Source organism: Apostichopus japonicus, chromosome 17 (genome assembly GCF_037975245.1).
Source record: "Apostichopus japonicus isolate 1M-3 chromosome 17, ASM3797524v1, whole genome shotgun sequence".
NCBI classification, from domain to species: domain Eukaryota; kingdom Metazoa; phylum Echinodermata; class Holothuroidea; order Aspidochirotida; family Stichopodidae; genus Apostichopus; species Apostichopus japonicus.
In genome coordinates this window covers 11,662,463-11,676,057 of record NC_092577.1, presented here as the reverse complement: position 1 = coordinate 11,676,057, position 13,595 = coordinate 11,662,463, and the positions used below count along the sequence as shown (strand labels likewise).

Sequence of the window (13,595 nt, the reverse complement as noted above, 5' to 3'; positions counted from 1 at the left end):
TATAGAAGCCGTTATAAGAGGTTTTAATATTTGCACACAAATAAATTAACTGTGTCTGAATTTTCGAAAATTCCCTGACCAACATTCTTCATCATACTTCCCTCTACTAATGCAATTTAACCGTTCTTTTACGGGTTGAAGGGGTTTTTTTTCTATATTGGTTTTCCATAGATGAATTTTGTGCAGCATCATGGGTATGTTTTGAAGTGAATTTATTATTCAAATTCTGAACAAGTAATGGGCTTAAAACCTTGAAAAGTGGGGCTGACGGGTATTGTAGGCTGTTAGTATTACCTACAAAAGCAATGATCCACTGGAGATGCGATGAGGTCGAACATGATGTATGACTGGTGACAATCTTAAAAAGGTTATGGATGAAAACAAACTATTGGGAAAAACTTGGTTCTCAGGCAAAAGTGTACATCTGGTTGGTCATTTTCAAGCCCGAGAAGTGCCATTTCCGGTGATTGGGGGGCTATCAAAACCAGAAATTTTCTTGTACGCTGCGCTCACAATGGTGGCGCTCTGCTTTGATAGTAATTCGCGCCGCGGGTTAGGAAATCATGGAACGCGGCTGTATATATATATATATATATATATATATATATATATATATATATATATATATATATATATATATATATATATATACATATATAAAAATGAAAATCGTAACGAGTTGGAAAATCAAGAACAGTAAACAAACCGGGATTCAAACCCGGGCCTCCCGCTCTGGACGCGGACACCCTAACCAACTAGGTTATGGACGCTGGTTTGACTACGGTTTAATTACGAGCGACGCCACTTTCAATATATGGGTGTCCGCAAGAGGAGAGGGGCAATCGGAATGTCATGCGCATAGTGGGGAGAGGGGAAGGCGGTGTAAGGTACGTATACTGGCCCTAATTTTTGAACACCAAACATAAATAAAAGTAGTTCTTAGAACATACAGTATTGCGTGTAGACCTATCATAATACAACTAATTTAAAAGCCTGAATGATGACTCAGAAAGCATCATTTCATGTCTAAAATTCTGAGGGAGGAACCCCAGTTTCAGAGGGAGGAAATGCAGACCCCTACGCGGGAGTCGCAGGGCTTTTTGGATCAGCGCCTGTATTGACGAACAGTAGGCCCTACTGCAGAAAAACAATGGACGCTGATTGTATGTCCAGAGGTTCGAAACCGGTAAGGAAGATCGTAATTCCACTGTAGGCGTTTGTCACCTGTATCGAACAATACTAGTTCTGTTTTTGGTGACATATTTTGCCTTACTCTAGAGATCAAACATGATGCTAACCAACTCGAAAATCATTTGTGATTCCTAAAGCCGGATCTCGAAAGAGATACTTTGAACAGACTTTATGTTAATGCAATGGAGGTAAACGACAAAGGCAAATGAATATATATAAATAAAAATCGTAATGATTTGGAAAATCAAGAACAGTGAAAAAACTTTCAGCCTCCACCGGGATTCGAACCACGGGCCTCCCGCTCTGTACGCGGACACCCTAACCACTATATATACCACTATATATATATATTAATATATATATATATATATATATATATATATATATATATATATATATATATATATATATATATATATATATATATATATATATATATATTTATAATTATAATTATATACATACACAAGAACGCTACATAAGCTCACACATAAACTAATATACACCCGTTATAACATGGTAATTGTCTTACTATCTGAAAATCAGTCAGCTATCCTCAACAATGTTTGCTTACTCAATATATGTGTTCTCGTTATTGAACCTGAAATTTTTTTCCTCATATATTCTTATATAAATATTTTTCTTTGTAAATTATAAGTTTAAGTTCATCAGTATAGACCTTAAATTTTAGTATGCTAAACAAATAATTATAATTTTTCTAAGGTCCTTTCTTGAGGGGCTTTCATCTGCTAAGTTATTTCTAGCTATTGTGGATTATTAAGAACTGATTGAATATCTCAGGATGAGTAATAAATTTTACAGTGGCACTAAAATACTTTTGAAAAACCTAAATATCAAACGACTGATCCGCTCTCAACCCGTCTCCTTGCATCGAGACTGTGACTGTGTTATCATCGTGAAGTGTGTAACAGTATCAAAATATTCAGTTTGTTTTGGTTGATACAACAGCTACGAAAATTGAAATGTATTCTTCTACATATGTAGCATTTCTCCCCCCCCCCCACCACCATGATGAAATTTTGTAATGATTATATGGGACATCTTCTCAGTACGAGCCAAATTTCAGGAAGCTATGAGTAACCATTCCATATAGTATAGCATATAGTATAGATTAATATGCGGTGGGAGTACATTATGCACATCCCTGATTGCTGTTGAGGATGGACGAAAGGAAGAAGGGCTAGGCGTTACCAGCGCATGCGCTAATAGAGGTGTCTTATGTAACAACTACATCATCCCAAGGAAGATCTTTCAAAACGTCAGCAACATTTCATCTGTCATGGTAAGCCTGATGTAGAATATGCCTAAAAGCTATATTGTCTTAAACACTAAATCACAAAAGTAATGTGGTTTTTAAGTCTAGATAGAAATTTTCTTCAACATTCAAGCCACAAAAAAAAAAAAAAAAAAAAAAAAAACAGATCCTGATTGATAGCATATCAAAAAAGATGGTTTCCTACAGCTCTTTGGCACTTTTCCTGAAGGAGAAACCAGGAGGTTACAGTGCAGTAACCAGGTCTAAGTCTGCGACACTTCCAGTAACCAATTTTAACAAGCCTACCAATTTGGGTGCATGTATGATTCTTCCAGGTTTTATTAGTATCCTTGATCATAGTTGACTTGGTCTGGCTAGCCCTAACTGCAGCAACACCATCCAGAGAAGGGTCAGCGGGACATGCGTTTTCGTCGAAAAATACTTTGTTTCAGCTGATTCCTCCCAAGCTGACCTTCAGGACATAACCTTTCCCCAATCTGCGCCTAATGGTCCCTTGCCCTCTCTCCTCCACTCTCGCGGACACCCGTATATATATATATATATATATATATATATATATATATATATATATATATATATATATATATATATATATATATATATATATATATATATATATATATATATATATATATATATATATATATATATATATATATATATATATATATACATATACATATATATATATATATATATATCTATATATATATATATATATATATATATATATATATATATATATATATATATATATATATATATATATATATATATGGACTATGCTACACATTAACACTACATATGCTCTAATTAATAATAACACCCGATTTATCATGGTAACTGATTAACTAGCTGAAGATCGGTCAGCTATCCTCAACAAAGATATGATTACTTAATGTATCATGTATTCTGCAAATACCTTTAATGTATGAATTTGAGGATTGTACAATATAGCTTACATACATAAAAATGTCTAAAACTTGATTTTCCTTTGTAAATTTTAAGTTTAAGTTGATCAGTAGCGTGCTTAAACATAATTAGAAGTTTCAGAGGCTCTCATCCTCGAAATTATTCCTAGTGTAACCAAAGCAAAACCTGGTTAATGTTTTATTGTTGTGTATGTTAATTCAGTATGCAACAAACGGCAAAAATTATAGGAGTCCTTTATAAAATAAGTCATTTTGTACCAAAGAATGTTCTCATTACGCTTTACCATTCTCTTATCTACTCGCACCTATCTTATTGTAACATTGTATGGGGTAATATTCATCCCACTTACCTTAATCGCTTGTTTATTCTTCAGTAAAAAAGCTATTCGTATAGTCACACTGTCAGACAATAGAGCTCACACTTCGCACCTCTTGAAAGATTTAAAAATTCTCAACTTGTCTGACATTCATAGATTACAACTAGGTATTTTCATGTATAAAGTTAAGAATAACCTTCTGCCCTCCCTGCTATGCAGACACTTTAGCTTAAACTCAGACATCCATGACCATTTTACAAGACACTCCAGTAATTTACATTTGTATAGTATCCGCTCTAACATTAAAAAAAAATCTTTCAGTTTCTCAGGTACCCAGTTATGGAATTATCTTGATAACACGGTTAAAAATGTCTCATCACTAGCAATCTTTTCTAAAAATCTGAACCATTTACTTTTATCCAATTACTGAAAAGTTTAAGTTGTCTAAGGTAATACATAATTTTTGTTTTGTTTTTTCTTTTCCTTTTTTTTCTTTTTTGTCATTACATGTATGATAATTCTTTAAATTGTATAATGTTATCTTATGTAACGTAAGAACAGTTACATGCTTTATTTGTGTGTGCAACCTTTGTTTTATTGCATCCATTGTTCATTTTTTTCTTTTCTTATTGTCTTTGTACGGGGGGGGGGGGGCTGCCTTGTAAGAGCCTCGGCTCTCTCAGACCTCCTCCACTTGTCAGATACATTTTCTTCTATTATTGTGTAATATATTTTGAATGTGGAAACAAATAAATGAAATGAAATGTTAATCATTTTCTTTCATTTTCCTAATTTTGTTTTTATTTAGTTGATCATTCCTTTAATTTTCTTATTTTGTTTTATTCATTTGATAATGAATATATTTACATTAAATTGAGAAGTTCCCTAAATTTTCACTTTTATTGCTAACTACTTCATGGCAACAGTTAGTGGTCAGGTGGCCCTGTGTGACCTGCAAATTTTTAACGAAGTAATTTTTATGTGTGGTCCTTGTTTACTAGGAATACATTATGCTGGCTTCAAGAGTATATCTGAGTTTCCAATAGTTAGACGAGAAGAGCGGAGGGATTAGGTTAGAGATGGTGGTGCACCAGATTAACATATTTTCCTAGACTAACAACAGTGTTAGAATAGAGGACCTGTATTATCCTGTGATTAAAGTTAAGTCAACAATTAAAACTCTTTACCCATGCATGTTGGTTTCATCCTGTATTTAGAAGCTTAGTGAACACCTTGAGCTGTTTAATTCATGAAGATTTTATTGAGAATAAACGTTTACTGATCACCCGAAGCAATACCTGAGTTTTGAGTTTGTAGCATATTTTGGGAGTGATACGGGTGATCGTCAGGTGTGTATCAGTATCAACATATTCAATTTGTTCTGATTGATACGACAGCTACGAAAATTGAGATGTATTCATCTTCATATATGTAGCATTTCTCCTCCACCCCCCCCCCCCAACCGCAGCATGATGAAATGTTTTAATGTTTATGTGGGACATTTTCTAAGGACAAGCCAAATTTAAATAAGCTGTAGGTAATCATTCCATATAGAATAGGTTAAAATGCTGTGGGCTGGCATTGTTCAAACTCTGGGCCGAATTATGCACGTTACTGATTGCTGTTAAAGATGGACTTAGTGAAAAGGGCAATGCGTTACCAGCGCATGCGCTAATAGAGGTGTCTTATGTAACATCTACACCATCCCAAGGAAGATCTTTCAAAACGTGAGCAATATTATAATCTGTCATGGTAAACTTAACACCTAGGGTTAATATTTGATAGCCTCAAGAAAACAAGTTGAGGTTCGCTAAGTAGTTTGGTGTTGACATGATTTCAAAGCTGGGGAATTGGGCAGCGGTGTGGGGGGGGGGGGGCGGATTGTATCCAACTGTTTCGGGTATAAGTCTGAACATTGGTGGAATACATAGAATCAGTTTAAAACGTCAAATAGTGCATTCTGGGGCATGAATTCAGGTAGAAACAAGTAGCTCTTAATGTAAGTTTGTGATTATGAAAAAACTAGAAAATTTCCCAGACTGATTTAGATAGTGACATGATCCTTCACCCTTCGGAAAGAAATTAAACTTTACACGTCAACTGGTGCATTCTGAGGCATACCTAGACTATATGTCTGTAGAAGTAGCCTTAAAGCAAGGTTTTGGTACTAAATAGTTTGAGGTTACAAAGGAAGGTGGGTTCGAAGGTACATACGTAGTAGTGGTCCTATTCGTCCCCAGCAGAAATGCAAAAGTCCCCCAACTGAACCCCCCCCCCCGACTGACGACATTTGGACAGCTGGTTTTTATTCATTTTCTCACTCAACCTTCTTTGGGAAGTCGAAAGTTTTCAGAGACTAAGCAGAATTATATTGTTATATTTCGGTAAATTAAACAGTGCGCAGCATCTACGTATTACGGAACATGGTAATAATTGTGCAACTTTGGTACACAGTCTTTTTGTGTTTAAATCATAAAATCTTTCCTTCTAAAATGTTAACCAATAATTCTTCTTTGCAGAATATACAGAATATTTTGTAGTTTATACCCTTCTCAAACTGAAATAAACATTTAGCACGCCTACGTTCATAGACTATGAAAAATCGTTGATCCGTGACACGCCCACCTGCATTTGCATATTGTCACCTTTTTTTCAGGAATTCCCCACTATGTTGACAACTTCTTTTTATCGTGACCTCAATGATTACTTTGTAATGCATCACAAAAGGACCGTTTCGAGTTGTATTATACTTGCAAATAGACAGTGTACAGTATAACGACACGTCATGTAAAGGAGATACCGGTAATTCATACAAGAAAAATGGTCGTAAGCTGTATTATGTGCAGTTGTTGTTATATTGTTTTGAAGCACAATATTTTTGACATCAACCTTTGGGTGAGATTTTTTACGATAGAATAAGGTAAGTGAGCATTCACTCCAATATATATATTATGTCTGTTTATGTCTACCATTGTCCATTTGCTATGAAACAGAAATCGTTCGATATATGCAATGGCTAGTAAGTATTTCCTCATTGGGAGTCTCTTTATTGAGTTCCATTGTAACGGCTGTACTCTATATTTTAGCGCGTTACGGAATGAACTAGACTATGGTTTATGTTTGTAATGCCTGCAGCTTCATACTACAATATATCAATCATGATGGTGCAGAACAGTTTTCCGCAATTTGATGAATTGAAAATCATTGACTTCTAACAGACTGTCAACAGAATGAATCTGGTAACAACTGAAAATTGAAACTTCAGTATAAGTCCAAATCAGAACTAGAACAACTGTAATTGTATACAAGCACGTGTCATTGTAGTGCACGATGAAGGTGAACGTTAGTTAGTTGTTGATATTCAATGGAGGGTCTTAGTTACTGCATCCCTCTTTGAAGTTATTTCGGTCACGAAAAAGCCAGTTCGGCGTTTGATCCTTTAACGTAGACCAAAGCTAGGATATATTGTGAATGTTCACTTACCTAATTCTATCGTCAAGATCTCACACAAAGCTAGGTTGATGTCCAAAATAAAGTGCTTCAAAAATGGTAAGACAATTGCAACAAAGCACAGTTTACAATAATCTTTCTTGTACGAATTACCGGTATCAATTTACATGCGGCTATACTAAGTACTGTACTCTGTCTATATGCAAGTATTGTACATTTCAATACAGCCTGTATTGACTTATTACACTAGTAATCACTGAGGTCAGGAATCTAAGGAAGTTGCACGATATCTGCTAGGGTGTCGACGCAAAATGTTGCTATCATTCATTGTAACTACACTTGTGTATACCACATTTGCATTCTTAAGGAAAACCATTTTGAAATTAAATCCAATTATAGATATCTGAACTTAATTAAAGATCTCTACAATTAATTAGAGATATCTAAACTTAAATTCGTGCGAGTGTTATCACATTTTAGCCATTGTTCTCTTGTTATGCAGTACGTTATGCAGACGAATTGTAAACACGTACAAACGTAACATACACACGGTATTTGCATGTACATCACGCCGAGCCAAGCAGTTTCTGTATCAGCTGACATATCACATGACAAACAATAAGGATTTTGATTAGCTCTTTACTGAAAAAAAAGTCGCTGCGTCGGAAAAGTCCTAACAACGCTGGGCGGACCAAATGAGTCCGTCTTAAACTGCTGTTCACTCTTCAGATAACACTTACCGAACCATCCAACATCAAAGATTGTAATTAACATATGAAAACACGTCAGAATATGTGGTCAAACCTTAGTACTAAATATGTGCAACGACAGTGAACGATATCGAGCCTACCCCGATGGAGTATTGCCACCATTTTCAGGAATTCCCCTTCATGTTGCAACTTCCTTAGATTCCTGACCTCAGTGATTACTAGTGTAATAAGTCAATACAGGCTGTATTGAAATGTACAATACTTGCATATAGACAGAGTACAGTACTTAGTATAGCCGCATGTAAATTGATACCGGTAATTCGTACAAGAAAGATTATTGTAAACGGTGCTTTGTTGCAATTGTGTTACCATTTTTGAAGCACTTTATTTTGGACATCAACCTAGCTTTGTGTGAGATCTTGACGATAGAAATAGGTAAGTGAACATTCACTCCAATATATGTCTGCCATTTGTCATTTGCCATGAAACAGAAATCGTTCGATATATGCAATTGGTAGCAAGTAGATCCTCATAGGGAATATGTACATTATGTTCCATTTTAACGGCCGTATTCCAAAATGTAGCGCGGAATTATCTAGACTAGGTTTCTGTTTGTACTGCCTACAGCTGCCATACTAATAACATTTCAATCATGATGGTACAGAACAGTTTTCCGCAATTTGATGAATTGAAAATCATTGATTTCTTACAGATTTTCAAGAGAATGAATCTGGTATAACTACTGAAATTTGAAACTTCAGTATAAGTACAAATCTGAATTTAAGTACCTTTCTTGAGTTTATCATAAGTGGGCAACGTTTCATTTCAAAACATAATTGGAACAACATTTGAAGTGTTCTAGGCTAATTCATCTATCATCACATGTATCTGGCTAAAGACATATTGAGGGTTGAATATAATCAAATGTTTTACGAGGGAAAACACAATTAACAGTCACTAAATTGACGTTGAAACGAAACTGCAGTCATACTGTACGAACTTGGGGCAGTGAGCCTTCATTTGACGGGTAAAGCCTGTCTGCTGTGGGGTTTGTGTACAATGTAATTGTTATGAAACAAATGATGGTGCTTCATGGATATATGAAGACCTTCCTCTTTAGCACAGTGGCGTTTCTAGAACGATATCGACTAGGGTTGTAGACGCAAAATGTTGCTATTATTCCATTGTAACTACATTTGTGTATACCACATTTGCATTCTTAAGGAAACCATTTTGAAATTAAATCCACAATTTCAGACATCTGAACTAAATTAAAGATCTTTACAATTAATAAGAGATATCTAAACTTAAATTCGTGCGAGTGTTATAACATTTAAGCAATTGGAAGAACATTTCCGAAAGAAGTTTGACCGAGTGGAGGGAAGGGACACGTGAGCATTAACTAAATGGATATGGCCTTGTACTAAATAAAGATATCGAGCATTTACAATAGCATAGCAGAAATGTGGGTCAGTGCACACAAGTATCTAATATATCTTCATTTTTGGCTCAAATTGAGATGTTGTGTTTATATTAATGACGACAATTAAGTTTGCATGATGTGCATTTAAAATGTTCAGGGAAATGTTGTTCTTTTGATATGTTTTAAGAAGAAAACGTTATGAGTACCGTAGATCAATTGCTGGTGTAGAACAAGTCGTCTAATACTAATAAATGTCTTTGAACAAAAAGTTTACCCTTTACAATACTCACTCCCACCTCGCCAACAATCCCGGTAATTAATTGAATGAATTATGATAAAGCTAGAGAATTGCACCAAACATCTAATTTAATTAATATTTTAGTCTTACTCATGCTCGTGACGACTACAGCAGTATTTGTAAATTTCTATATTATTTTGTAAATTGCAGAATCTCGTCATAAAGACAAATGGCTTCGTCAACTCTTCTAACGGATCTGGCAGAGAACTTCTTCAAGTGTTCTGTTTGCTTGGATCAGTTTAAAGAACCAAAACAGTTACCATGTTTTCATCGATATTGCAAAAATTGCTTGAAGACACTCATTCAAGGAAGCTGTGCTGGAAAGCTTAAGTGTCCATTGTGTAAACAGGAATACGTGATACCAAAAAATGGTGTTGAAGATTTCAAGACAGACTTCCATATGAAGAGTATGATTGAGTTCATACATTTGCGAAAGTCATTTGAAAATAAAGATTTAAAGCAATGTCTAAGCTGTTCGAAGAATACAAAAGTTTCAGCTTATTGTTTTAAGTGTAAAGGTTACTTGTGTGAACAATGTTACAAGGTTCACGTCAGCAGTAAAATGTTTACAGATCACAAAACCTCCATCATGAGCTTGGATAGTATAGAAGCAAAGAATATGACGCTGGATAAATTAACATCACTAACGGAAGATCCCAGGTGCCATATCCATGACACAAAAGAAGCGCAATTATGCTGCAGTTCTTGCGGAAATGTACCAGTGTGCATGACTTGTACATATAATAAGCACAAAGGTCATGACCTGCATGACGTAACTGAAATAGCAGAACGTGAAAGAAAATTACTGAAAAAAGAATTTGCTGAACTAAACAAATACAAAGACCACCTATACAGCTTACCAACGAAAATACAAACTACTAAACAGAAGCTGCATGAAATTGCAAAGAAAAGAACAGAAAGATTTATAAATCAACACAAGCAGCAGGCGTGCGAGATTAAAGATAAACTTGCGGAATATACTAAGGAACGAAAAAGAGGTTTAGAGGACATCGGGTGCAAAAGAAGAGATAACGACCGTCAGATAAATGTTAATTTGGAAAAGGAGTTGAGACAAGTGAGAAAGAAATATGAAACAATCAGGAAAACAGCGAATCAAGAAAATGACAAAGAATCTGAAGAGTTTATAAACAAATGTGATAAAACTGAGGGCCCACTCTTAAGAAAACTTGTAAGCCTAGAAGCTAACTTTAAGAATTTGAAAACAGCAAATGACCTGCTTGTTAATCGAAATGAGGATGAACTAAAGCAAATAAGAGAATATTGCGAACAGGTTATTAAAAGGTACGAGAACGTTAAAGCCACAACCTCATCTATCCTTGCTTCTAAAGACGATTGGACAGACGCTCAGTGTATTCCTAATATTAGAGCTGCATGTAAACCTCTCATAGGAGACATGAAAAAGGAATATCTAGAGTTGGAATCTTTATCTGATTTCTTTATTAGTGATATTACAAAGGTTATTAAAGACAACATCACGATTGCTCAGCATGAACAGTTAGTGGTTTATGTTGCAGGAATCAAAATTAAAGGTTGGTTTATCACTGATATTACAAGCAGAGGAAATGTCATGATTGTCATAACTCATAAGCCATCTGAAAGGTACTCACATATCACTGTGTTCAACAGAAGAGGAGAAGTACAAAGACAGGATCAGATCAAGATGGATAAGGGCATGCCCATATGCGGTCTTTTATTTGGGTTCAAAGCTGTAACATGGGATGATTGGTATGAAGTCGGTATGTATGATGTACGTGATGGTGCATTTAGCAAGAAGAACATTCGTGACGTCATTACTAGGTGGCCATCCGATCAGGAAGTGAGTTGTGTAACTACTGATCCTGTGAAGAATCATATTATTGTCGGTACTGACAGCAGACATGTGTATGTATTTACTGATCAAATGAATTACAGTCACTTGATTACACTACCAGATGTTATCGATGGATCGTATGATATAACTGTTCATAGAAACAGTCTCCTGGTCTGTGACAATTTGCGTGGTAGAGCATATGCAGTCACCATTCAAGAATCACAGAGTAGGCTGATGTATGAATTCACCAAACCAGATCTTGATGGATTGGACTGGAATCCTATCACTGTATGCACTGACCAGAATGAGTTCATATATATGTTATGGCAAACATCCACCTCACATCAGCGGAGACCTATTCTGGTACAATACAGTCAGGATGGCCGACAGTTACTCACAACAAGAATAGTAGAAAATAACGTTTACCACTTGTCAACAATAGAAGAGAACGGAATGGAAAAACTCTTGATGACAACAACGGTGGGATCGTTCCACACGTTCGACCTAGTAGTGACGTAGATGTAGGATTTTTTTCAAGTCATTAATAGAAGCAAAGTTTAGAACTGAAGGGTGCTCTCAGCCTAAGTATACAGACATTATTCTTAGAGAAATATTACGTTTATATTACAATGTTTAATATAGGCGATTCCATGGTATCTCGCTTTACACTTTTCCCTGTATTTTTATTATCCAAGTGCTGTGGCTTGAATATGGGTTAGTGTAGCTCCTCAATTTTCTGTGGTGTGATATCCAATATTCATAGCCAAAATATGAAATTATCAAGAATTATAATTCCATTCGCCTTAATGTATGGTGCGCTTCCAAATATCGGTAACTCGCATTACGGAAAAAGGACACCTTAAAAATTGACACCGGTACAAAATGGCACCGTGCTCAAACAAAGAATGATTTCTTCAATTGCATACATGTACAGTACAAGATATCTACCCTGCTGGTGTTTATATATCAGCAGTAGAAAATATGAAACAACTTCAGATGCGGTATGGAGTGGGGAAAAGTCTGGTAACTCGCATTACGGTAATTCGCATTACACTTTTCGAGTCATCGACTACACTCTTTATTCATCAAATATTTTGAAAAGATATGCTCCAAAGTCATTTTGAACACTTGGAAACCCTTAGAAATTCTTAGAAACTCCAAAGCTCTTGCCAAAACTGTAAACAACATTTTAAAAACCTTTACAACCCTGACAATTAAATCAATAATAATCGAAGCGGATTGAACCAGAAAATTCAACTGAAGAATTGTTGATTAACAAGATTGCAATTTTAATTCTTGAATTATGAATCCAAATTTCCAGTCAAGCTAATCTAAGCAAAACTGGTAGCTCTACTCTTCCATTTTAATGTCTCAAAACATGTACTGAAAGTTAAACAGGTTCAAAGCTTATAGTGAATTACAATAAAAGTTTCTTTGGCATGTTGATTAGTGATTGGTACTTCGAAAATTTGTACTTAGGGTTCTTAGGAAAAGCATGAAACTAATAAAACAATCCATGTCCATAATTCTATCAGTATAATACATGATCAAAAATAACAAAATAGATGTATCATCATGCGGTATGAGGGCATGATGGTAGGCCATTCTAGATAACCTTGAATGAATGGTGTTTTGTATCAAATTAGAATTTTGATGCAAATTTGAATTGGCTACGACCATTAGCAATGACAGACGTTCCCAACTTCTTTATCATCTGGCTTCGTAGATAAAAAGTTTTTTTTTATCCCTGGGGTTCGGCCATTTCCAGTTACCGAACCTTCCCTTGAAATGCTTGGAGTAAAGGTTGATATTTACATTGTAGTGACATAAGACACTCATATTGGGGAAAGGGATTTGCACATCAAGATATTTGGAGAACACACATTTGACTTGGTAAACCACAGCTATCTATCCCAACTGACCAAGCCTCCGCAACCCCGCCCCTCCCCAGCGGCAGCAATCTTCCCTTCTGCAAACTCCCATCCGCCCTCCCCTCTGCTCACCCCACTAGTTCTGAGGGTGCCCACACCCTTGGCAACATCAGTTTTCATATCGTGAATAATTTCCATCAAGTTGTTAGGCACATTGAAATGGTCATGATTTACAATATTTGCCCATCCTAGAACATACTAGATTACTATGTGAT

At 35.5% G+C, this 13,595-nt stretch overlaps 2 protein-coding genes across 3 annotated transcripts in view; one reads left to right on the top strand and one right to left on the bottom strand.

Moving 5' to 3' along the window:
• The window catches only part of LOC139984820 (dual specificity tyrosine-phosphorylation-regulated kinase 4-like), a 46,905-nt gene extending 39,561 nt beyond the window's left edge, over positions 1–7,344 (bottom strand). The window contains exon 1 of the mRNA XM_071998913.1: positions 7,221–7,344. The gene's annotated coding sequence lies outside the window, so the exon portion shown is untranslated. The remainder of the gene's footprint in view (positions 1–7,220) is intronic.
• Positions 6,048–12,110, top strand: LOC139984815 (uncharacterized). Of its 2 annotated transcripts, none has more exons than XM_071998897.1 (2): positions 6,048–6,657; positions 9,769–12,110. In XM_071998897.1, exon 2 carries the CDS (start codon positions 9,788–9,790, stop codon positions 11,966–11,968), a length of 2,181 nt encoding a protein of 726 aa, XP_071854998.1. In that variant the 5' UTR covers positions 6,048–6,657; positions 9,769–9,787; the 3' UTR covers positions 11,969–12,110. The 2 variants fall into 2 exon arrangements, with proteins under 2 accessions (XP_071854998.1, XP_071854997.1); XM_071998896.1 differs by lacking the exon at positions 6,048–6,657 and adding an exon at positions 7,468–8,332.
• Positions 12,111–13,595: the final 1,485 nt, after the last annotated feature.